We start from the raw sequence: 27,696 nt of genomic DNA on the forward strand, positions 1-27,696 counted from the left end.
ACAAAGACTCTCCCATCGCCAACTCTGACTGGGGTTAGACGAAAAGTTTGCTTCCATCTTAGACCCGAGGTTCCATGTGTCACGCCTAAGTTTCTTAACTTAGTTCGGATACAAAAGGAGCAAAAGTTGAAGGGCTTGCATTCTTATTTGGACGTAATAGTTTTTTGATAATAATGTTTTCATAACTTAAGTTTAACGAGACAATAAATAAGATAAAAATGTAGATTGTTTTTTTTTGTGACGATAGAGAATAATGTAACGATTAAACAAGGAGTTTGATATTATTTTATCCGCTAAATCCCTATATAATTTGCTTTGTACAGAAGGAAAGGACTTTGGCATCATACTTCTGAGAATGACATATAGTACGCGAGTGGTTATAATTGTATATGTACATTTCTGTATTATATTATTCTGAGTTAGTTTTACTGGTGGTATGACCTCTTGTTAGCCCGGACGGGTAGGTACCACCACCCCGCCTATTTCTGCCGTGAAGCAGTAATGCGTTTCGGTTTGAAGGGTGGGGCAGTCGTTGTAACTATACTGAGACCTTAAAACTTATATTTCAAGGTGGGTGGCGCATTTACGTTGTAGATGTCTATAGGCTCCAGTAACCATTTAACACCAGGTGGGATGTGAGCTCGTCCACCCATCTAAGCTTTAAAAAAAAGCAACTGCGGCTTAGGATTCAACTCGTTTGAAGTGAAAATAAAGGAGTTTCGTATTTGCTACAGCTTTAGACATAAAAATGCGTTCTTTTTTTCCGGACTAGCTTTACTTACATATATGGTACAGGACGAGGTTATCGTCCATTTCACCCATGTATCTTTGGAAGGCTTCGTTTGTTGGCGCGAACAGGGTCATCTGTCTGTAGTGAAGACTGGTATTGGCTACTACGTTCCGCTCCAACAGCGCCAAGAACTGCAACGAAAAATGCAACTTACTGATGGTAGGACCTCTTATGAGTCCGCACGGGTAGGTACCAGCACCCTGAAGTCGTCGTGGCCTAAGTGATAAGACGTCCGATGCATTCGTGTTGAGCGATGCACCGGTGTTCGAATCCCGCAGGCGGGTACCAATTTTTCTAATGAAATACGTACTCGACAAATGTTCACGATTGATTTCCACGGTGAAGGAATAGCATCGTGTCATAAAAATCAAACCCGCAAAATTATAATTTGCGTAATTCCTAGTGGTAGGACTTCTTGTGAGTCCGCACAGGTAGGTACCACCACCACCCTGCCTGTTTCTGCCGTAAAGCAGTAACGCGTTTCGGTTTGAAGTGTGGGGCAGCCGTTGTAACTATACTGAGACCGTAGAACTCATATCTCAAGGTGGGTGGCGGCATTTACGTTGTAGATGTCTATGGGATCCGGTAACCACTTCACATTAGGTAGGCTGTGAGCTCGTCCATCCATCTAAGCAATAAAAAAAAAGCTCTCCTCACTACGCAGAAACAACGATGCAATAGAAAAATAAATAAAAAATTAACGCACTTAAAAAGAAAGAAAAAGTAAGTTAGACAAATTACAATTTACAATATGAAGTATTTTTACCCCAAAGACAATAAACGGTTGAGATAAATCAACTCCCACTAAATTTTGTGACTTATTTCAATCACCTTTCATAATATTTGTAGATGTGCGGTAGTTGATTGGTGTAGTGAGATTTATTCAAGCATGCTTTAAAGCACATGGAAATTTAATTAAATATATAAATAATAAAAAATGTTTTGAGTAATCAGTGATTTACAAGTTTCGAGAGAGTCTAGTGGTTCTAAGTTCTAGATTTTGACTGTTTTTCTTGTAAAATATACTATAAAACTTATAATCAAACGCAATAATTTTAACGCCATTAGTTTTATTTGCTTAAGATATGTTTTTGTATCTCATGAAAATAGAACGCTACTACTTCTGAGCAGCTTCTATATTCGTTTTTGTTGATCGGCTCTGCTTGTGGCTAGCTTTGTATGAAGGTAACAATAAAAATAGTCCATAAAGAAACTTATCTGTATTTAAGTCGCAAAAAAAAATATTATTCGATTTCTGATAGGCGATAAACAATAACAGATTCAGATCACGCGTATTGACACGAAAGTGAAACACTTCAAACACAAAGAAATTCCGGAAACGTTAATAGAAATCACGTTCGCAGCGTTGATGTGGCACAACAATGGATTCCCGCGGGTACCGCCGTTGTTTACATAGTATATGTGAAACCGGGCCTCCGTGGCCCTTACATTGTCGTCTACGAAGGTAAAACTGGGAAGCCTTTGTTCAAACAGTGATTCACGCATGAAACATTTAAGAGAGATTTCAGAACGGGCACCGTTTGTGGAACAGCGTTCTTGATACGAAACTAAAATGTGTACACTACTTCAGGCTTGTTATTATTCCATGACTACTCAAATATGCTACATAACATTAGTTTTAATTGTCTTAACTAAAATTTATTGTTCGAATTAATTTATGTTCGTTTTCCAATTATTTGTTTAAATTTATACAGTGAAAGCGTTTTTAATTGCCGGGTTATCGAATTCCGGTACATTTAATTTAGTGAATGAGTTCGACCTATCCTATAACTCAGTGTGAATGTACTCAAAGTGCAGTTTGAAAACTACGTATGTATGTAAATAAAAAAGTAAGCTTAATTTAGAATTTAAATCGTAATTCACGATATTTTGTAACTAATTTTATTGTATTTTAAAATTAAAACTTATAAATATGCATTTTATTTAAAGAATTGATTACCCCGTCCTGATTTTAACAAAATCATTGCTTGCAATATTTTAAGACTATTATTCCGCAAGACATTCAATCTAGGTAGGTTACCATTCGCGTCGCGTTCTCAATAGGCTCCGGTAAACACATAACATCGAGTGGGCCGTGAGCTCCTACACTCGTCTACTGTCATACAAATAACTTCGATAACAAATATGTTTATCTCATTTTAAAATTTTTCTGAAAGTATGTTATTTTTGTACTGAAAAACATCCTTTCATGTCGCATTTACAAAGAACCTACGCGACTCTACGGACCTATTACATAAATATAATGACTGCGATTCACTTCTAAGTTATTTCAAATTATTCTCGAGGTGAAAGAAGAAAATATTGTTCCCAAAGCTCTCATTAACGAAACAAAATGCAAGGAGCCTGAAAATTTCAAATTGTATCACATATTGACTGCGTGGGGTCTTGACCTTATCTCTGTCTCTGAATATTCTATCAACGTGCTGCGATTGGTAACCGATTTACCAGTAGTAAGGGGTATTCTAACGCCACATGCCCATGTTCTACCATCCTACATATTATGTACTTCTGCGGCGGTAGTGATGCTTTCGGGTTAAAAGGGTGAGACTGTTGTTATATAAGACAGTCAAATTTGACATTATATAATATAACGAGCCGGCATATAAGTTATGGTGTATATTTTTTATTTTTTTATTGCCCTTGTAGGCAGACGAGCATACGGCCCACCTGATGGTGAGTGGTTACCGTCGCCCATGGACTTCAGCAATGCCAGGGGCAGAGCCAAGCCGCTGCCTACCGCTTAATACTCTCCACAAGCCTCGTTTGAACAAAGACATGTCATAGCACTCGGGAAACACCGTGGAGGGGAGCTCATTCCATAGCCGGATGGTACGTGGCAAAAAAGACCTTTGGAAACGCACTGTGGATGACCGCAGTGGCTCCAGGTAGTATGGATGAACTCTACTCCGGTGGCGGGCGGTGCGATGGTAAAAACGAGATGCCGGTATCATCTCGAACAATTCCTCAGAGCACTCCCCATGGAACATACGGTACAAAATACAGAGGGAACCGAAGTCCCTCCGCAGACCCAGAGACTCCAAACGATCCGTGAGAATGTGATTATCGATAATCCGAACGGCCCTCCTCTGTATGGAGTCAAATGGAAGAAGCTGGTATTTGGGAGCCCCGGCCCAGAGATGGGAGCAGTACTCCACGCGAGGCCGGACTTGTGCTTTATAAAGCAAAAGTCTTTGTCCAGGCGTGAAATACCGCTTCGCTCTGTTGAGGACTCCCAGCATTTTGGACGCCAACTTGGCTTTGCCTTCCAAATGACTCCGAAATTGGACATCGCTCGAAATGTCGACCCCAAGTATCCCAATACTCTTGGAAGGTTGCAGGGATATTCCTTGGAATTGCGGCGCCATGACAAAGGCGTCCTTCTTCGCAGTGAACGCGCAAACTTGTGTCTTTAACGGGTTGAATTGAACCAAGTTCAATTCACCCCATTTGGAGACTCGCCCCAGAGAGTTCTCCACTTCAGACACAAGTTTTGATCGTCTCTCTTGCACCACGCTACGAGAGAGACTCTGATGGCCGATATATCGCGCATCCCCCGTGCTGTCATCCGCATAGCAATGCATGCCATCAATAGACAGCATGTCATTGATATACAGGATGAAAAGCGTGGGGGAGAGCACCGAACCTTGCGGAACGCCAGCGTTAATGGTCATGGTATCAGAACAGTCACCGTCTACAACGACTGTGATCCTCCGCCCATCCAAAAAGCTAGCGATCCACTTGCAGAGACCCTCGGGGATTCCGTAAGATGGTAGCTTCGACAGAAGTGCCCTATGCCAGACCCTGTCGAAGGCCTTCGCGATATCAAGGCTCACAGCAAGAGCCTCGCCCTTGCTCTCCAAGGCTTCAGCCCACCTGTGAGTAAGGTATACAAGAAGATCGCCAGCTGAGCGACCGTGACGGAAACCGTACTGTCGGTCACTGATCAACTGGCGATCCTCCAGATACTTCAGGAGTTGTATATTAATTAATCGCTCGTCCGACCGGTCACCCTTCTTGGGGATAGGGTGGACGTGGGCGGTCTTCCATGAAGACGGAACCCTGTTAGCGCAATAAGAGAGGCGATATAAACGCGTTAGCGCAGGCGTCAGCTCAGGGGCACACGTTTTTAGAACCACCGCAGGGATGCCGTCTGGCCCACTCGACTTATGGACGTCCAGGAGTCGGAGTTCCCGCCTGACTGCACACTGTGTAAAGCAGATCTCCGGCAGGGAACTATCACACCGAGGGATGTTCGGTGGTGTGGCACCCCCGTCGTCCACAGTCGAGTTCGAGGCGAAGAGTTTGACCAGAAGGTCAGCCTTCTCTTTCGCACTATGGGCCAGACTGTCATCGGATTTGCGTAGTGGTGGAAGACTAGACCTGCAAAAGTTTCCTTCTGCAGCTTTGGCGAGCGACCAAAAAGCACGGCTCCCAGAGGGATAGCTCTTCAGTGGCTCGCCAATTCTAGCAACGTGCTCCGATTTCGCCCTGGCAATAACCTTCTTGTAGGACCTGGAAGCGGCGTTATATTTCCGCCTTTCCTCTGAGAAGTATATAAATTTCAATAAACAATTTTTTTACAACATCTAGAACAGTAAGAATTGTATATTATTTTTAAACGTAATTGTTATCTTTTGATTAATTTTAGAAATTTTATTTTTTATTTTCGAAGGAATAATAGATAAACTTTAAAAAAAAACACCAATTCGCCAAAGTATAGTTTTTTTTTAATTCTTGCCTAAAATAAGGTGTTTGGTCTACAACTGCGTAGAAACGTATTCGAAATAAACATTTGGCATTGTATAGGTATATATTTATTAAGTGTTCGATGCTAACTGTGACCATTTTTAAATATTTCCTAAGACTTTTTAATACTTCAAAAACTGTGGTAACCGGTAATACGCAAACTTACCTCATAGAACTTACGCAGACCTCAACTCTAAAGTTTGGTAGGGGCATTTAGGCTGTGATATCTATAGGCTCCAGTAACCACGTAACACCAGGTGGATCGTGAGCTCATTCAACAATAAAAGAAACATACATTTCGTTTTATTTTTTTTCGCGTCAATATCTATACTAATATTATAAAGAGGAAAGATTTGTTTGTTTGTTTGTTTCGAATAGGCTCCGAGACTACTGGACCGATTTGAAAAATTCTTTTTCCATTAGAAGCCGACATTGTCCCTGATGAACATAGGCTACTTTTTTTTTTTGTTTCATGTGTTTTAATGTTTCCGAAGCGAAGCGAGGGCGGGTCGCTAGTCATTTATAAACAATAAACTGTTTTTAAATAAAAAAAAGTAGGATACTTCTGATGATCTTCTTTCATAGTACTTAATTTTATTGTAGACTACATTTATTATGGCAAAGCCAAGTGAAATCTTAAACAAAGAATTTAAATGAAAGTACTTGCTTAGGGTTTGTCGAACGAAATTGATTCATTTGTAACCTGTCAACGAATTGTTAATTTGGAAAAAGCGATGCTTCCAGCAAAAAAAATAAGGTCACCAATTTTTGTGGTTGCTTTGTTAAATTTCGTTAATATCCCCGGAAAAATAATAAAGAAAAGTACTATTAAGAGCTCCCCAGAATTTCAATGAAGGCTCAACGGTTCCTTTTGTTTTTATTTTTACAATGAAAGGGATTTTCTTACAAGCCTCTTGAATTTCCAGAAATGTTCGACATCTTCATCAATGAAATAAATCCGAAACAACTGACAATATTTAGGTAGTAATCTTAGAGACGCTAGGCTTAGGTCAATTCTATATTTTATTTACGTTACGAAGGGTTCAAAAGCCATTAATGTCGTCCAATGAATACTAAGCGAATTTGTCTTGTCCCGATATATTTTTTTCATTTACGCAGGGTCAGTGTGGAGTGTTTATAAGTAAGCTATAGCCGGCGGGTTCGAGATTCCAAGAATTTTGCTATTCACGTTCAAATAAATTGGTTTTATAAGTATAGACGTAGACTTCTCAATAAGCTCTGACAAACGAATATCTATGATTCGGTGTTTTGTATTATGAGTACAATTATTAATTTCATGTCTCGTTGATGCGGAATTTGGTATTGCCGTCGTAAATAGTTGATTTTACGGCCTACCTGATTTTAAGTGGTTACTATCGTTCGTCAGCGATACGAGAGGCACAAGCAATCCACTGTCAGCCGTCATGTTGTTTACTCTGATTCTGGCTGAACCAGTAAGCACTTGGTGTTGCTTAGAATTTATAGCATTGTAAAAACTAAGAAATTGTTTGTTAATGATTTTTACCTATTCAATTTCAGCAAAGAATTATATTAATTTTTATGAGAATATCAGCATTCATTACACAAAAAATTAATAAACACAAGACACTAATAAAATTTTGACAATCTCTAAATTAAATACTAATTTCTTCTTAGGATGTCTGTTATTCAATCACGCAAATATGGCTGTATGCATTAAGATGAAATTTCGTACAAATATATTATATTTTATAACCAACCTAGGTTAACCCAAAACTCTTATTATTAAAGCAAATGACATAACCCGGGCGTCGCTGGTTGCATCTGTTAAAATGAACACGACAGTGTGTTCGCTAATTCACATTTCAATGCACCAATGGATCTAGAGATCGACCAGCGAGAGGTACCAGCAACACTTTATCCGGAGAAAATACGTTAACTATATTCTTTCTGAATTATAAATATTATACCAACCAACGACATCCTGAAGCACGAAGGAGATTTAGAAATAGGTAATTAATATTTTTCGTACAATTAGATAATTGCTAGTAATTTTATTGTGATATAAAAGTACTGATAGAAAAATAGTTTGGGGGAAAAGTCACTTCGAGTACTGAGCTGTTTGTTTCCATAAAGAGTGGCGCCGGCGAGACGAATGTGCGTCGCGACGAGATTTCACCGCACCGTATGGGGTGAACCGATGCCCTATTTGCGGTTCGTGAAATGACCCCAGGTTAACCTACAAACTGACCTATTACTAAATCGAATTAAGTCGGGAATCTGTTTTCAGCGTTAACTACGTAAACTTTGAAGCTGTTCACGAAGCCGTCCTGTTGAATTTGGTTAATCTATTAAGTTAAAATTGCAGAGGTAAATTGAAATTGCTTAAATTAATTGTGTTGTATTGTTTGTAGAAAGATAATTTTACTTGAGCCAGAGAATTGGATATTTCACTTCAAAGGGTCAATTTTATTACATCAAATGCTTTTGATTTATCAATAACGGTAATTAATGATAACACTTCCAAGTCCTAAAATATCGTACACAAAGAATATTTAATTTTGTCCATCCTTATGAAATCATATTCAACGTTCTGAAATTCTGATGTGCAGTCTGATCAGCTATTTGTGCTATAGCCTAATTAACGGACGCGTACTGGCTATCCCGACAATTTCCAGCTGCTATTACTGCTGCTATCATGTCATTCATTCGTCTTACATTAAGTATGTACACCTTTTTTTGTCTAATTTTTTTATTAGTTCCATGTCTTTGACACTCTTTACCTGTTTCTCCCACGAATCAGGCGAGCATTCTTAATTATCGACTACAAGGGTATCCGGCCAAAGAGTAGCCGGTGTTCCAATGAAAGTTAGATTAGGACTTTCATATTTAAAGTGGGCAGCGGAATTGCGTTGCGGTATTTATGGGCTCTGGTAATCTATTGGGACCACAGAGAGCTCATATGGCCAGCGAAGCCCATGAAAATAACATGGAATATCGTTCTTACAAAGTGCCTTCACCTTTAAGAGAGGCCGTGCTTGTTTTCCGTGAAATTATTTCACAGAGTTCGAGGGCTTTTAATGTTGACACAACACGGCTTAGTATGACACTTATCCGTAATGTCCACAGCGACGGCTCCGAGCTGTTTCTCAAAGGGCATTATTAATCGAGGAAATGGGTTCCCGAGGCACGTTTAAAAACGTTCCGGGTTTATTTACTTTATAAATGTACAGAACATAATTTTTGTTCATTGAGTTTGAGTTTTTAGTACTATGTGAATATTCTAAAAGGTTTAGTTGTTTTTATAAAATATCGTATTCTGTTTCGATCAATTAAAAAACATATTGACCTTTTTTAGTTATCAAGTCGCTCATGAAACTGTATTGTTGAAGATATAAATAATTTTCTAACCAAGAATCTATGAAATGTACTATTTGGGGCTTCGCGCCCCCCCATTCATGCCAAACGATATCAGTTATTAAAACTGTTAATATTCGTCGTTATACATTAGCACTGTGATCTAAATTACAATATGAACCTGTCATGGCACATCTGAGTTTGAGTTCATTTTAGTTAATCTTAAAAAACTATCCTAAATATTATAATTTAAATCTATCATTTTTTTTCTTTATGATCTCAGTTTATATCGAGATTTATACTTACACAGTTTGCTTCATCGAATAGAAAACGGAATACCCTTGATAATATTTGTTCCCCATTTTCAAATTACTGGTTCACTCTTACTCATCACAATATGTAAATCAAAATGTCATTAAGATCACGGTGGCGGTCGGAGATATTATTTTGTTCGGTTTCACTTTTCTTGACGAATACATAATGTGAATGATACACTTTAAAGGAATTAAGAGAACGTTTGTAATTTTGACTGTGAATTATGAAAATTACACAGTGAAATTGGATTACTCAATTAATTTGTATTTACTTTGTTTATCTGTTAGATAAACGCTTAAAGACATTTGTCAGAAGAACACTTTAAGGAAATCTTCTTTCCTCGTTGTTAATTTACTTTAGACAGAAAAAAATTGATTGTTAGTTACGAAAAATAAACATTGTACTACTAATGATCAGATTATAATATGCCATATACCTACAATTAACTTGATTTGGAACAAAAAATGCACTTATACGGATTTTATTTAGCATTTCACTTATAAGTCATCATTGCGTATACTTTCACCTTTTAAGACAAAGCTTTTGTTCTCTTACTTCTTTATTGGCCGTTACCTGGCCTATTCCGAACTTCAAATTCAACAACTTGCTTATTTACTGTGTGGTTGTTATGTACTGATGCTTGTAACATGCATTAGATAGTCCATGTTATCATTCTGGATTTTATTGATTCGATTATTATTAACGCTGACAAATTATATTCAATAAATTAAATTATTATTGATTTGATGTTCTATTTTAAATATACCTAATTCATTTATTCTCCTACAACACGATTTCTCCTTCCATACTCCTTCATCATATACCATTTCTTCGCTCAATCCCCTGTTACATAATAATATATTGTCTTTCACGCAATCCATCCATTTATTCTTAAGTAGACCTCTTCCTCCTCCACCTCTTCTATTTTAAATATAATTGAAGATAATTAAAAATATCAAATTAGAAATGCACAATGAATTCAAGTAACTGCTATCTTTGCGATATACACACGGTACACTCAAACTACTTGCACATCTAGAACTACACACGGCAAACAGAGAATTGCGATTGCACCGCTGATAAATTGTACTTCGTACAAAACCGAACCTCGGCTACCTTCTAATTAAGCCAAGCGGTAATGGTTCCACAGGCTGTGATTCCAAAAGGAAAACCACAAACTATACGTTTACACATGTATTTATGTATACAAACATAGCTATATAATAAATACAATCTAGAAAGCTAGTTTTCCGCTGGATTACCTACATGATATTAACCTTCCTCACATATATATTTATGTGTTTTATTATTTATTTAGATTAGTAGAATGTATTTATTTATGTAGTGTAGATTATCAAGGAAGTTAGATTTGGATTCATACATACGAGTAATTTCTAGCTACCTTTTTTTGTTTTCTTCGGTTTTCGTGGCAAATTTTAACGGTAGTTAGCTTAATATTCAAACACCGATGAATAATATTCCAGTCACTCTTGATCACAAAAACTGATCACTTGGAAATGTCGCAAACAATAAAATTATAAATTGCGAAATTAAACGTAAAAATATTTCGAATTAAATTAAATTTTATTTAAGAATAAAAAATGTCATTTGGTAATACGAAAGCAAATTAATATGAAATTGTTTAAAAATAACATACCACACTAAATCGTCCCAAACTAAAACTATTTATTACCTGTATTATGGGCGCTATAAACCCATCCGAAACAAGAACACGCCAGACTTCGGGTATCTAATATCTTTTACAAAGATGGTGAATACAAGCGGAAATTAAAGTCCGACTTTGGAGTCAGGATCACTAACCACTCGACCAAAACGAATATGAATATCACAATAATGTAATCTTCTGAAGTAGAAGTCGTGTGTACAACAGTTTTAACAGATGCGCAAAAATAATATTATTCAACAAACGAATCTTTGTTTTGCATTCACTTCATTTCAACTAATTTTTTTTTTTGTTTTTTTTTTATTGCTTAGATGTGTGGACGCGCTCACAGCCCACCTGGTGTTAAGTGGTTACTGGAGCCCATAGACATCTACAACGTAAATGCGCCACACACCTTGAGATATAGTTCTAAGGTCTCAGTATAGTCACAACGGCTACCCCACCCTTCAAACCGAAACGCATTACTGCTTCACGGCAGAAATAGGCGGGGCGGTGGTACCTACCCGTGCGGACTCACAAGAGGTATTACCTACCACCAGTAATTACGCAAATTATAATTTTGCGGGTTTGATTTTTATTGCACGATGTTATTCCTTCACCGTGGAAGTCAATCGTGAGCCTTTGTTTTGCATTCACTTCATTTCAACTATAAAGCGAAGCCTCGTTAATAATTCACAGTTACAACGCTGCTGTTATTTCGTTACCTCGAATTCCGAAATCTCTCGAGATGAAGAGCAATTACGATATTCAAATTAAATTCACAAACGCAGTCGGTGTATTTGTTGCTTACAAATGGAGCAAATATTATGCTTCATTGAGGTTCGTAGCCGTATTGTTGTACGGTAATACGGCGCTAGTATTTGTGCCGTAAAGCTTATAAGCTTGAATTGTGGTCTTATAATAATTTGTAGTTTGCCACGTACCATCCGGCTCCCCTCAACGGTGTTTCCCGAGCGCTATGACATGTTCTTCTGCAAACGAGACCTGTGGAGAGTATTAAGCGATAGGTAGCGGCTTGGCTCTGCCCCTGGCATTGCTGACGTCCATGAGCGACGGTAACCACTTACCATCAGGTGGGCCGTATTCTTGTCTGCCTGCTCGAGCAATAAAAAAAATAAAAAAAGTTTAAAGACCAAATTTTTTTGTGTAGATTATAAATGAAACTCATTACGCAGTAAATATAATGGAATGCGTGCATGCATACAACTACAGCAGAAACCTTCCCCACAAAACTGTACAAAGTTTAATCCACTGAATTTCTTGCTGTATTTCCTCATTGGTAGCGATTACGATCTAGGGGTACAATCACTGAAGCATTGCTCTTAAGCGCGCAGATGATAGCAGATACTTTCAGGATGAGCCCTGAAGTTTAATCCACTGAATTTATCTCTGTATTTCCTCATTGGTCGCGATTACGATCTAGGGGTACAATCACTGAAGCATTGCTCTTAAGAGCGCAGATGGTAGCAGATACTTCGAGGATGAGCCCAGTAAGCTCGTCACCGGTCAGGGTGAAACCAGAATAGCCCTTTGATGCCACTGGCAGATAGGAAAAAAGTTAAACTTCAATTCGATCGGTTACATAACTCGCAAACAAATCGAGCACGAACAAACTGAAAATCCCCATTTTATGGTACCGACAAACAAACACACGGACATTCAGTGTGTATTTTTTATAGCTTATATGGATGTATTGAAATTTCTAGAGTATTGTTATTTTATTTAAAAAAAAAGAAAAAAGTTATTCTTTTAGTTCAAGTTATTCAGAAAACTTTCGTGATTAAAAGGTAGGTGATCATTGAGACGATTTCTTTTAGCTTCGTTATTGCTAGTCGCTAATGGATGAGCTTAGGTGCAGCATTCCAGATGGGTGCAGCGTTTTCAATGCAACCTTATTTATCTAATGAAGTTATATAGTCAAATGGTGAGCCAGATTGCTTGTTTTTCTATTATACAATTTTCATGAAAAACTAACAGATGCTTACTAAATTATGTATTCTCTGGAACTTATAATCACACGTACAAGTTTTCAACAAGGTCAGATTTACAGACACATTGTATTTATTCGAAATTAGAAACGATCGATACTAAAATAAAATATTAATTCTTAAGTTCGGTGTTCTTTATAGGCTTAACCAGGAATTATTCGGTATTGTGTTCAAAGAATTAGTTTCAAACTTCCATAATCATGAAATTCTTTGATGAATCTTGTATTCATTATTCATACACGAAGAGCCTGTGGTTCCACCTGTGCTAAATTTTGAATAAACATACCTTAAGTTACAAAAAACCTTAAGTTACATTTGGTGGTAAGAATCGTGGTTTTATTGTATTAAACCTGTTTTTTTATTTATTGCTTAGATGGGTGGACGAGCTCACAGCCCACCTGGTGTTAAGTGGTTACTGGAGCCCATATAGGTACATCCACAACGTAAATGCGCCACCCACCTTGAGATATAAGTTCTAAGGTCTCAGTATAGTTACAGCGGCTGCCCCACCCTTCAAACCGAAACGCAATACTGCTTCACGGCAGAAATAGCAGGGCGGTGGTACCCACCCGCGCGGACTCACAAGAGGTCCTACCACCAGTAATTACGCAAATTATAATTTTACGGGTTTCATTTTTATTACACGATGTTATTCCTTCATCGTGGAAGTCAATCGTGAACATTTATTGAGTAAGTATTTTGATTTTCAATTTTAAACTTTGAAATCATTACTTCCGTAGCAGCCTTTTAGTTCTGATGATTTTTGCCATGAAGATTCGTGTGATGCACAGAATTTTGTTTGGACGCTTTGAATAACTGAATGTACTTCACAGACCAGATTAGGTTAAGTGCAAATATTGTTTTATAACATACCCACGTTTGTTACAATTTGATAGTAGAGGCGTAACTCTCATGACGAAAATCTATATTTAAATATTCATTGGTTAAATATTCATAGTTACTTCCAATCATTTATTGAATCAATAAAAATAAAATAACTATTTAAATGGATGGAGAATTAAAAGGACAAGATGTAGGTACACTATACATAACTACCATTTTCAAAATGTTCCGCTTCTGTAAATTACGTGGGATAAAAAGATAAAAATAAAAAACCTGTTTAAATTCACGGCACAATAAACATTAAACAGTAGCCGATAAAATCAAAGATCTCCTCCCTAATAACAACGTGTGAAATTATATATTTCAAAGGATTTACGTCCCCTTGTATTCACGAAACTCTGATGTGTACAGCATTGTGACACCCCTAATCTTGATTCAAATGCGTTTACAAAGCATTCCATGTACGAATAAGTGTTAATCTGATTTCGTTTATTGTATTTACGCAGCAGGAGCTTGGGATGTTTTAGAGTTCCGCACATTCAACATTGAAACTGATTTTTTTATCGTCACTTTAATTTAATTCGATAATTTTATTTAAGCGTCCTAGGGTCGCCGATAACCATGGGGAAGCACTTTGGGTAATGGCTTTTAGTAACACGTTTGTTTACTGTACTGGGTCGGTAGACGGCTTATAATCCACACGGTGTTATCCCACCCACTTCGAGACATAAAGTCGAAGTGGCAAATTAATTGTAATATGGTTATCCCATTCTTCAAGCCGGTACGCATGACTGTTCCTTGACAGAACTAAGCAGAATTATGATACCTACCCGTGCAGGCTTCAAATACTCCCAACCACAAGTAATTACGCATTCTTATAAATTTTGCAGTATTGATTTTTATTGTTCCTTAATAATTTAGTACATCATTAAGGCATTATATCGTTAAAAAAATTGGTACCTGCCGGCGGGATTTGAACATCAATATAGTTGCAGCACTTGATACAAGTACTCCGTCGCCTTATCATTTAGGCCACGATGACCTCTTGACCTTTAATTGTGCTAAAAAAACGAAAAGAAGAATAGAAATAAAATTCATCGTAAACTTTTTCACGTGAGCTCTCGATAGAAGTTTTAACGAGATGACAGGAAACAAACCGTACAACTCTAACAATGAAACAACAAACGTCATAAAACCAGTCACGGTAATCTGAAAGGCAAATTATTATGAATGGATGTACGTCCAAATGACTAGGGATTAGCTTTGTAGCGAGAGTTTTCATTAAAATATTTATGAAGACCCGCAACGCAAAAATGTAGTCTACGGTTAGTGAGCGTTGTTCAAAATGAAGCTTCATGTCGATTTTGTTCGATTTTAAATTGATGCATTAAAGCAGATTGGGTTTGAGTTCTGTAACAGATTTAGTGATGCTAGAAGTTTTAGCTATCAAAATTTTAAAATGTCTGCGTTTATAACATTGAAGGACTGTGTTGAAAGGTTTGTGCTAATTGTGTGTGAGAGTCCATAGACAGCACGACGTCAATAATCTTTATACTTTCTAGTATATGAAGCTATAAATAAATAATCCACAATGAGCACTGAGTTCGAAGTCTTAGTTGCAGTGAAATATTGTCTGTCCGTATTGGCAAGAGCAGGAAGGCAGATGACTTGCAGCTTTATGCGCCGACGTGGAGTTTATGTTCAATGGTGGAGTTTATGGTTATTTGCATATGACTGGAGGCCAGATACAGGGAGCGGTACATATGGCGCAGAACCGGACCGAGTGGAGAAGATTGACATACAGTGACGATTCTCAGCATTGAGGGAACGACCAAAAAGAGTCATATGCAATATGTTAGATAGACTTCTTGACTCTGAATCCCGACCCTTCTTTCTATTTAACGCTTTACCTTCAGTACCTTCATAAGCGGGCTCTTAATTCCTTCAAAACGAATAATTTGCTGTATCACGCATAATTCTAATTCCGATTTATTGAAAAACATGAAGTGCGTTAAATAAAATAAATATGCAAAATGTGTATATACATACCCCTAACGCCTTGGGGCTTACAACGCTCTACCATCTAGAAATTCGGGGCAGGACGTTGAGAAGAGAAGGGTTGCAACAGTCAACGTACAATGAACTCATTTTCAGGAAGTCCCTACTAATTATTTTTCCTTTTCTTCATTTCTTTCCATAAAGCCTTGAGAGCCTTGAGAGCACCGACAAGTAAAACTTGAAAATTAATTTACGAACTACAAAAGTAAGACGCTGAGTATTGAAAAGTAATTGAGAGCATTAAATTGTAATTTCAATTGACAAATCTTTTCTCACGGAGATTCTGAAGACAGAATGAATGACGGCTCAAATGGAAAGTTGTAACGAATTCTGTGAGAGAGCTACATTAAAGGGATAACTCGCCGACAAAATTTTCTTGTTCAAATATTGCTTTTGTAAAATCCTGAAAGAATCTTTCAGTGGAAAATATTTGTTTGAAGAACGACAAACAACTCCGTTTCAGTAGGATATTTATTTAGACATGCGAGTCGGAAAACTTTCTTACGTGTTCAATAACAGAAAATACATAAATGAAAGTTAACCTTCTCCGTAAGCATTAACTTCTATAAAATCTTTCATTAAGGTAATATGTTTTAGGGATTAAAATTTGATTTTTTTTTTCTATTTTAATTAATTTAATATTATGCTTTTATACAAAGGTTTATTCCATTACGATTACGAAGTAGACTTTTATGCACAAATATGCTAATGAAAATATAATTTGCTAAGTATTCCTAAGCTTTAGTATTGCATTTAGAAAAAAATTAAATAGAAAATCTGTTTTTAATATTGAATTCCCAATTTGTAGGTATATCAAAGAAACTCATTGTTCTCCTTACTAACTTCTCATTAAATGTTATAAATTGTGTGCTCAATTAAAAAGAGAGAAAACGGCCAAAGATTTTCCAGCTTGTTAAGCTAATTTGCTATAAAATTCTTTACTGAGATTTATTAAAACGTTTTGACTTCACAACAGTAACAAAAGCATTGTTTTTTTTTTTATATTCTTTCAGGCGGTACTTGGAATAAATTTGTGTATTTTTTTAAATAAGAAATGTTCTTTTGTCTTAGTGAGTACTTGTCTAAGAATGTGATTTAAATTAATAACGGATTTTACGGCCGACATCGAAAATATCTTATCATTACTGGTGGTAGGACGTCCGCGCGAGTAGGTACCACCGCCCTGCCTATTTCTACCGTGAAGCAGTAATGCGTTTTGTTTTGAAGGCGGCCGTTGTAATCCAATTCGAAGCTCGAAATTTCTCTAATTTAGCCAAATCGAAACCTTATTTTCTGAAAGAACATAAGCTAAATCACGATCCAAGTAAATATAAAAAAAATTCATACAATATTTAATTCAAATTATCTATGCTTCAGGATTTTTTGTGTATTTTAAATTTAACAATAGATCTGGAAATCTATATCTGTATATATATGTTGTTCGAATTTCCAAAAGACAGAAACCAGAGTTTGTCGGATAAAAATATCGATGGAGCTATTAGACGTACGTGCCAATCGTTCACGTTTCGCCGAATCAGCCCATAAAATAAGCTCAACGTGTCACGAAAAAAATCTCCCGGAATCACTCAAACAACCTCCGCGAGCTTACAGTTTTATTTTATTACGTTTAGTATCAATAAATTGCGGGAAAAACGGATTGTATCGAGGTAGAAAAAACAGCTAATTTAACTGTTCACCTGCTCTTTTTTCTGGATTACGAGTCTTTATCTATACTATCTATACTAATATTATAAAGAGGAAAGATTTGTTTGTTTGTTTGTATTGAATAGGCTCTGAAACTACTGAACCGATTTGAAAACTTCTTTGACTGTTAGGAAGCTACACTATTCCCGAATGACATAGGCTATAATCTTTTTTGAAAAAAATTAGGGATCCTTATTAAAACTCCAATAATGTAACTCAAGATGTGAAAAAATTACCTAAAATATTCTTTAACATCGCGTGCCCTGTGAAAACTATTGATGATAGGATAAAATAATGTACCACGACTTTGTAGAACACATTATTATTTACAAAGAGTGTCGCGACAGCATATGTCCAATTATTATAGTTATGCCACAATAAGTGTTCTTTTATTTAAAAAAATAAAACAACGTCAAATATCGTTGAAATTTTTGTTAAAGACCCGAGCGGAGCCGGAGCGGACCGCTAGTATAAAATAAAACTACACTATACTAAACACTATAAAATAAAAGTGATTCTTGTCAAAACACTTGATAGTATTTAGTCAAAACAAAAATAGATTTAAGCGTAGACTCTTAAAACATATTCTTAACTGAATAATAACCCCCAAATTCTTAGCTACTTTTCGAGATTCAAGTTTTCCAACTCAATTTTAGGTGTTCCATTTCAAATACGGTAAGTACTTCCTCAGACGATCTCATCTAATGCGAGGAAGTGGTTACTTTAGATGTGGTTTTATGATTCAAGCAGGCCTACGAATAGGTGTCAATTGCGATATAAAATAGTTTCAGATCGAGCATAAAACGTGCATGCGTTTTATGGTTAGTGTTCATCAATAGTAACAGTCTATAAAATATTAACGTAATATATTAAAGGACGATTTCTGATGATTTAATTTAAATAAATATTCACAAGTAAATTGAATCATCTCAAGTCTACACTTTCTCACGTACCATCAGACTCTGGAATGAGATTACTTGTAAGGAATTTCGTTAGCGCTACGACATGAGCTTCTTCAAACAAGATTTCCGGAGTCATCAGCAGTTGGCTGTGTCTCTGGTATTGCTGATGTCCATGAGCGACGCTGATCATTTACAATCAGATGAGTCATGTGTTCGTCTGTCTATACAATAACAAAAAAAGATAATAAGGAAATTCAGGAAAGGAAATTCAAAAAAATTGCTATTAAGTACCTACTCTTAATGAATTACATCAACAAGAGTCGCAATTTACGTATCAAATTTCGTTCACTTTGATGTAATTCCTGGCGCCACGATGTCGCGCCGGACGCTGTGGCTGTAGTCTACACGGCGCCAGAAGACAACAATAAACAGATGTGAGTTACTGTCTTCTAGGCCAATAACCTCAGTTTGCCATCGATTCGCGACATTGCCAAAACGTACATACCAGTAACTAGAACACCACCTAGTCGTGTGGCTTTGCAGAAACTTGTTATTGCCATAAAAATTTTATTGCACCATCTCCGGCGAAAATAATGTGACATAAAGAGACTATCCTTTGTTTAATGGGCGTTCTGAGAATATTTCGGGTCGTGATCATATTTAAAGAATAAGTCGGTGAGTCGTCGTATATACGATATAGTGGAACTTGATGATGCTAGTCGGATATTATCTATTCTGTCAGTGTTGTTTGACGATTTATAGTACGATTTTATACTGCATTACGGATTCGCGTGCTGTATATATATATAACAAAAAAAGTACTCAGACCCCGGATAGCTAATATTTTTCACAAAGATACAGGCTGAGATTCGAACCTTTTTCATGGTTATATAGTATATAGTAACCAACTATATAATTATCAAGTAATCAATATTGGCAATCAAGATGTTGACAATGCTTTGACCAAGAACGTCATTTCAATTCAGCGTATATTTGAGACATAAGTCATATATTAATCAAACTAACGTAGCAGTTCTACAGAAGTTGCCATAGATTATACACTTAATATATTCGAGAGAAGTTGCGAAGCTTCCGACATTTCTTGAACAACGATAATTATTTTGCGATCCAAATATTAAATAATTAAATAAGATGAGAAGCTCACTGATCGCTTTAAATTGATTTTTTTTCTACTCAATAAATGTTAAAAGGAGCTTTCCTTATAAATTGTCTACAAAGAAAATTTATATTCGTTTATCGAACGTCAGCCAGTGAGGAACCTCGTAAACTCAACATGAACAAAGTCACAAAAGAAGTAGGTCCCAATAATGAACGTTCCTTCGATCGCATGTTTTAGTTGAGCTTTGTGAACATTTTATAATGGATTCGCTCTTACGTATAATCATAATATCTTATTATAATAAAAATTAACTACCTTTTTTTAACTAGTTTACGTACGTACGAGACGTTGTTTTTGGTCAGAAATAATATTAATTGTCACATTGACTGAACAATAGCCACGCTATGTTCATTCCTACTAATATGATCCTGCACCGTGACTAGTGGTAGAACGTATTGTAAGGCCATAAGATACCATTATCCAGTCTAATATTGCCGTAAATAATCTATTTGTAGCCTGAAAAGTCTATTTTTATATTATAATTGTATAGTTTGTTTTCGTGTCTCAAAATTCTCTCATTCCACTAATCACCTAAAATCGGGCGGAAACAATTTTTTAAATTATGAATATTTTAATTTCGGTACATCACGTAAAAGATGGCGCAGAGGGTTTTTTTTTTTTTTTTTTTTTTATTGCTTAGATGAGTGGACGAGCTCACAGCCCACCTGGTGTTAAGTGGTTACTGGAGCCCATAGACATCTACAACGTAAATGCGCCACCCACCTTGAGATATAAGTTCTAAGGTCTCAATTATAGTTACAACGGCTGCCCCACCCTTCAAACCGAAACGCATTACTGCTTCACGGCAGAAATAGGCAGGGTGGTGGTACCTACCCGTGCGGACTCACAAGAGGTCCTACCACCAGTAATTACGCAAATTATAATTTTGCGGGTTTCATTTCTATTACACGATGTTATTCCTTCACCGTGGAAATCAATCGTGAACATTTGTTGAGTACGTATTTCATTACAAAAATTGGTACCCGCCAGCGGGATTCGAACACCGATGCATCGCTAAACACGAATGTACCGGACGTCTTATCCGTTAGGCCACGACGACTTCAAATTTTTATAATATTTATAATATTTATAATGTTATAATAGTTATAATATTTATTTTATTTTAATTTTATTACGTTTGATGTTAAGTTTACAATAATAAAAACAGGAAGTCAAATTTAAAATCTTCCGAAAAAACAGGTCGAAAATTTATCACGTACAAATCCAATGAACGAAAATTTAATTTGCATTCGAAGACTGAGAGTTGGAATCTTAATCTTCAAAGCAAACCTAATTTTTCAAGGCCCGCCTCCAGAACCGAAAGTGTTGTATTCTTTTGGGTGAGTTTATAAGAAGACATTGACATCGCATCTTAAAAAGATGAATGATGAGAATCTCACCTTATCGACATCTTGTCTTATGAAGAAGTATCAGAGCGCAAACGCCGCCGCAGACCTCAAGATAAAGGGTAAAATTTTCAATAGCATTAGCGAAACGGCTATGCATGGTCTATTTTTATAACAACTAAAAATTATATTCGTCGAACATACATGCATGTTTCGCGGCAGAAATAGTCCAAATTTTATGTCTAAATTGGCGTATACCCCGAGATCACATTACTGGTATCTGTATAGCTCTTCTGAGAACGTAGATATATTCAGTGTTCCAGAGTTCGTGCTAAGATAACAAATCTAGTTAGTTCTAGAACAAATTTCGAGTTACATAAATTACCGAACAGCCATGATTTTTGTTCAAATGTGTATTTGAGAATTTAATGGTGATTGGTTGGTGTAATGCTGGAATTAAATGGTTTCTGATTTGTACAATAAAAATACTATTATAGAAACAGGGCTTTGTCGACATATTGAAAATGTTAAATAAGCAATTATTTGAGGCGCTTTGTGTACGCCTTTACAATAAGATGCCATATAATTGTACATTAGTACTTACATAATATTGGTATAAAAACACTATCAAGAAGCGTAGTGCTGTGAATTATATTATAAAGTGAATAGATTACCTAACAGACAGCACGATGTGGAAATGAAATGTTCCCTCTTGACCGTCCGATTCTATTCTTGCTTTTGTATTTTTCTTGTATAATCTATATATATAAAAATGAAACCCGTTTTCCGTTGTCACGACATAACATGAAAACGGCTTGACCGATTTGGCTAATTTTGGTCTTGAATTATTTGTTGAAGTCCAGAGAAGGTTTAAAAGGTTAGATAAATATAAAAATATTCGGAATTAAATAAAAATAACAATTTTGTTTTTCCTTTGATGTGTCCCCCGTCGGACGGATTCCTTTTGTTTGTTTTAAGTTTATCTTAAACAAAAGTTTAGGTCTTTTATTTATCGATTGAGGCACTACGAAGTCTGCCGGGTCAGCTAGTTAAATATAAAATTGTTAATTTGTTTTAAAAAGAAAATACAGTCAAAACCGTTTACTGCGACATCGTTTAGAACAACATGCCGGTTATAATAACCTAGAACAAAGGTCCCGGCTGAATGCCATATGACCGCCTTATTAAAAACATTGCTTTATACGACATTGCTTATAACGACATACCTCATAAAACGACCACATTTAACTAATATTTCGGAGAATTAGATCTGTTAGAACGACCGGCTAAGCTGTATTGTAAACAATTTGAATAGGTATCCACATTTGTCTTCAATGGCTATTAAAATCAGGAAAGAAAACAATAGGATTTAGTTTAGTGTAGGGTCTTTTCTAATTCTTAGAAACAAAATACGTGCATGCGGTTGAGTCAAAGACCGCTTCTTCATATCTCTTCAGTTAGTTTATTACTTATCTATACACAAGACGCACCAAAACTTTGTGGAGTTATTCGTGAAACTTTCAAAATGTCGCAAAGAAAAAGAAAACAAATTAATATTGAAAAAAAATTGCGTATTATGTAAATATTTTTTTCCTATAATTCCCTATCGATTTGCTTGTACTTGCACGATACACATTACACATTACCGGTTGTTACGACTATCGGTTTTTACGACTGAATATGATCAGTCCCTTCGATGTCGTTATAACAAATTTTGACTGTAATCAAAAATTTTTATAGTAAACATAATAAAAGATTAAATTATTAGTCCGCTGAGATTGTTTTGCAGGTGAGGAGGAGGAGTGTGGCTTTTTAATAGAATGACATTTTAAACATTCAATTACATATGCAGAGTCCATTAATAAAATTGAATTTGAAATATATGATACAATTTCGATTTAAAATTGAAACAATGCTGAAAAATGTGATGTCGTCTACCGCAGTCTTAATTTTAAAAATATAATCATGTATTAATTAACCGACCATAATGTGATGGTAAACAAACAAACCAACTTTATACAGAATTTCTATTAGAGTTGCCTTAGAAATGAGCCAAACAACGAATATCTCTGTTCTCTGACAGTTTAACGATCAAGGCCAAATGGTTATAAGTAAGCAATGAAAGTTCAGATGAGTTCGGAAACTGATCAGCCGTTATTCCTCTTCTGTTTTGGCTGTAATATTAGGCATATAAAGCAGAGTTAATCTTATTATTAAAAAATACCCCACGCAAAGAGAGTTCGAGGGGTCGAGGGTAAACATTACCTCACCGAAGAATCATTGTTAAGAATTGAATATGCCACATGTTGCTTCATAAATAAAATATATTGCATGATGCAAACCCGTAAATAATCGATGCGTTGTCAGGCTATTTGCACGCGCAAAACCTCCGCGCTCGGACGTGCTCGCAGAGAATATTGGATAAAGCTTAAATTTGTTCTAACAATTGTAAAGCTTTGTTTTACTGATTATTCGATACTCTGCGTGCGCATTGAATAAATAACTTGGCTAACTTTTGCAGTTATCGATACACCCTTTGTCTCGGTAACAATGCGAATCATTCGTATGATCAAGCTCGTGTACGCACTGCGTATACCAATAATAATTACGAACAGAATAAATTTTTACCCGCCGCGCAGACACTTAAAAGTATTAATGTCCCATGTATGGCTTAAGGGCTTAAGCATTCGGTTATTAATGCACGACGAAATATATTAATATCTGGATTAGTTGATCGTGGTTTAATTTTTTAGCTTACTATGAAATTTTATTGTTGTTATTAAATACTGGAATTAGTGAGTTTATTGGCAATGCCTAGATTTTCCCTGAGCTTATAAATTCGGTATAGAAAGTAGACAAAGGCTGTTAGGATGTCACGCAGTTAAGCTGTAGTCTGTGGATGAATTTATGAACAATAGGACCCGCATTCAAGCAGACATTTCACTTCAGGAGAAGGAGCTACGGGTCCGTGCTTAGTAAAATGTATCTGTAGTTAAAAATAAATAAATTTATAATATAAATAAGCCAAACAAAATATAATTTAAACAATTATTTGACATAATATTGTTTATATACTATTATGTATGTTTAAATAAATATCTATTAGGTTTCAACTGAAAAATTAAACAATGTTAATTTAGTAACTAGTTTCAAATTAAAATTGTGATTAATAAGTATTTATTGTAATGGCAACTAGAAAAGATTTAATCGTCTCGGGTTGGGAATCCACTTCTTACATAATGTGACAAGACTCTTTCCAAATATTTTTATAGGTTGTTTGGAACAATTGCATGGTTTTAAATTGTTGCAATCAAGTAGGTACGTGAACAAACATTATTCGAGAACCACGAATTCCTTAGTCAAACATATATGGGTAAACACGGATATTTTTTTTTTTTTTTTTTTTTTTTTTTTTTTTTCTTTTTTTTTTTTCCTACCTAAGCTGATAGCCCTAGCGGCTATGTCAGCGTAACCCTAACTTTAGTAGGTGAGCTCACGGGGCTCAAACCTGACGATGTTGCTAACACGAACCCTAGCAAGAGTCGTGCTTCGCAGAATCTACCACCGGATCGGAAACGCGACCCACTGAGAAGATCCGGCGAGAAACTCAGTGGGCTGTGTCTGAGAGTTAATTTACTCGTCGAGCCCTTCGTCGCAAGCGACGGGTTCGACGAGAACGGTGACCGGTGCTTGAAGTACCTAAAAGCACCGTTAGTGGATCGGGAGGATCCGAGATGACGTGTTTTGGGCGACGTCGACTGCTTTCCATTCTGTCCGCAGGATCGGGAATGTAAACACGGAAACGATAGTATTATCATTATCGTTATTTAAGCTTCGTGCTACTGTTAAAAGCACTTACACTTAATTGAAATCCGACAAAAAAATCGATACCTAATTCCGGAACTGTACCCTTACAAGTATCACAAGATCGTATCAATTAAAATCAAACTAAAACTAAAACGGAAAACCGAATACCGGTATATGATAATTCAATGAAGAAAGAAGCCGCAGTGGATGTGCGGACCACCGAACGAGAATGTGTTAAGTCATTAGTCTAGTGCAAGCGAATGCGTGAAGCGATGGAAGACATTCACCATTATCGATACGCAACTATTTCGAATTCAACAATATTGATTGGAACTTCAAATCTCAGTTTAACACAAACTAGTAGTCCCCCGGTACTCGAAATTCGACTATAATTAATTGAAATTATAAGTTTGTACACTGTTATGATTTTATTGTTAAAGACTATTATATTTCTATAATTACAGATTTCGCAAGGCTATACTTTAGACAAATATTAATTAAGGCAAACCATAATTAATCTATTCTTAATTTGACGACAGTCTATAAACAAAAGAAAAGTTTGACAATAAATAAATAGTATGCATGCGTGTGTGTGTGTCAAATACATGGTAGTGTGTGTAATGTTTATTTTATTGTATTTTTATGGATCATTTAAAAAAATATTAACATTCTGCACTCGTTCTCTATATTCCCTATCCTCCTCCTCGAGTCGTGTTCCTCATGTCTGAGGGTCGTGACCACCATCACCCATGAGCTTCAATCTTAGGATCTTTTTCCACTTTCCCCTGTCCACGGCGTCATGCAGCGCGTTGTACACTATTTAAATTAAATTAAATTCCCTATAAGTGTGGGAAATTTCATATTCCTCCGTCCGCGCAGTTTTCGTAAAAAGGGGTACAAAGTTTTCGCTTCACGTATATTCACGTATATATATAGATATTCCAAAAACTAATTAAAACTGCTTTTACGGTTTAGTATCGCATTTTTATTGTCAACTAGCTAACCCGGCAGATTTCGTAGTGCCTCAATCGATAAATAAAAGACCTAAACTTTTGTATAAAATAAACTTAAAACAAACAAAAGGAATCCGTCCGACGGGGGACACATCAAATGAAAATCAAAATTGTTATTTTTATTTAATTCCGAGAATTTTCATATTTATCTACCTTTTAAACCTTCTCTGGACTTCCACAAATCGTTCAAGACCAAAATTAGCCAAATCGGTCCAGCCGTTCTCAAGTTTTAGCGAGACTAACGAACAGCAATTCATTTTTTTAAACATATATAGATACGAGTAGATAACATCGACGCTTCGAAGACTTTACAACTTTTGTGATCACATGCGACTTAACTACATATTATTCATTCAATGTCAACGAGTCACGAAAACCGAACAAAATACTATTTTCCAGTAATATTCTACGAAAAATACAAAACGTTTTGCTGACGAGTAAAATTTTGTGAAATAAAATCTTCGTGGAAAGAATGGGTAATGCATTTTTACGTCGTTCAACGATGACTCGCAGTGTACTCGACCCTTAAGATCTTTTGATTTGCCGCTGCACCGAAAGGCACGCTTCGTTGCATTCAATATGAGTCAATCGAAGACAACGGAAGCTTTTGTTAATGATGATAAGCTTGAAAGGTTCTAGGTAGCTGTTTCTTTTTGTCAATGTTTTGGCCCAGGATAGAGCATGTGTAGAGTCACCATAAGCAGTGGACAGCGGCTTTGCTGTGCTCCTGACATCGCTGATGTCCAGGAGCACCGGTGACGACTTTCAATGACAAAAGCCTTTAGCAATGCCAGTAACTGATCTAAATACTACAAGAATTACCGAAATAAGCACATAGACAACCTTTACTTAGCTCGTATACTGGTACTGATATGTTTGGCATCATTTTGTGTAAAACTGCCCAGTTTCAGACATGCGTTGGGAATATCTGTTATTTTTTCATGCTTTATGAAAGAAGTAGATTGAGTTATGTCACTTTCCCGTCGCGGGCTCATTACAAACGCAGCTAAAAAATCCTGATAATTAAATTTCCTATTATCTTACTTGTACTTTTTTATTTATTTTATTTAGTTATTTTTCCTGTTACGTAGGTTGACTAAATATTTAGATTTAAATGATGTGCTATTAATGGAAACTTGACACCGAACGTTCGACAAACTGTCCCCGCGGAGTTTGTCTTACGGAAAACTGAGTGATGTGTTTGTAAACGTTTTATTGATGGCTAGATGGCAGGCCGACCATTTGTTTAAAGCCGGACCCGAATAAATCAGCCTGTCTCTCTAGAGTTACGAAAACTCCGATCATTCATTTTGCTTTGTATTTGTAGGATGCCAAGTATTATCGGGAAATTCGATTTAATATATAATTTTAAATTTAAGCTCTGAATTTACATTTAAAGCGTTGTTTTACTGTTTGTAAAATAACTTAATAATAAGGTATGGTTACGATCTTGAAACAAAAAAATAAACGATAAATAGTTTTACTAAGGTGTAGAGCGAATACACTTCATATCGTCAGCAAATTTAAAAATATAAATAGAAACCTTTGAATGGTTTTCTACATGTTGGTCTAATTGACTAGGTTTTCCCAGGACTGACGTGAGAGCATCTGACACTCATATAGCCTTAAATTCTAATGCAATAATGTCGTTTCATTTACGTACATTTTACAGATTTAATGGTTAGAGCTCGAATGGCTAAATCAATACGTTTTTTCATTTCAAAACAAAGAGTGTTCATTTCAAATGATTCCTTTAACAGAAATAATGAATAGAAAACTTGATGAGATTTTATCAATGAAACGATATAAGTGTTTCGGTTTTGAGGGAAAAAAGGAAATTTTAATTGAAAATAAGATCGACATGTTTTGGTAGGAGGACATGTCTTTTAGGAAGCCCTTTTTTCAAATATTGCGTAATAAGAGAAAGTTTAGTCAGAAAATCTTATTACTTATTCAGGTTGTC

General features: G+C 36.1%; 1 protein-coding gene across 2 annotated transcripts in view; it reads right to left on the reverse strand.

Moving 5' to 3' along the window:
* The window catches only part of Fas1 (fasciclin 1 Fas1 domain-containing), a 69,793-nt gene that overhangs the window by 15,767 nt on the left and 26,330 nt on the right, over positions 1-27,696 (reverse strand). For both annotated transcript variants that reach the window (XM_028175157.2, XM_028175155.2), the window contains exon 2: positions 783-921. In XM_028175157.2, the coding sequence (XP_028030958.2) occupies positions 783-921 (139 nt within the window). The remainder of the gene's footprint in view (positions 1-782; positions 922-27,696) is intronic.

This window comes from Bombyx mandarina, chromosome 09 (genome assembly GCF_030267445.1).
Source record: "Bombyx mandarina strain Sakado chromosome 09, ASM3026744v2".
In the NCBI taxonomy this organism is placed as follows: domain Eukaryota; kingdom Metazoa; phylum Arthropoda; class Insecta; order Lepidoptera; family Bombycidae; genus Bombyx; species Bombyx mandarina.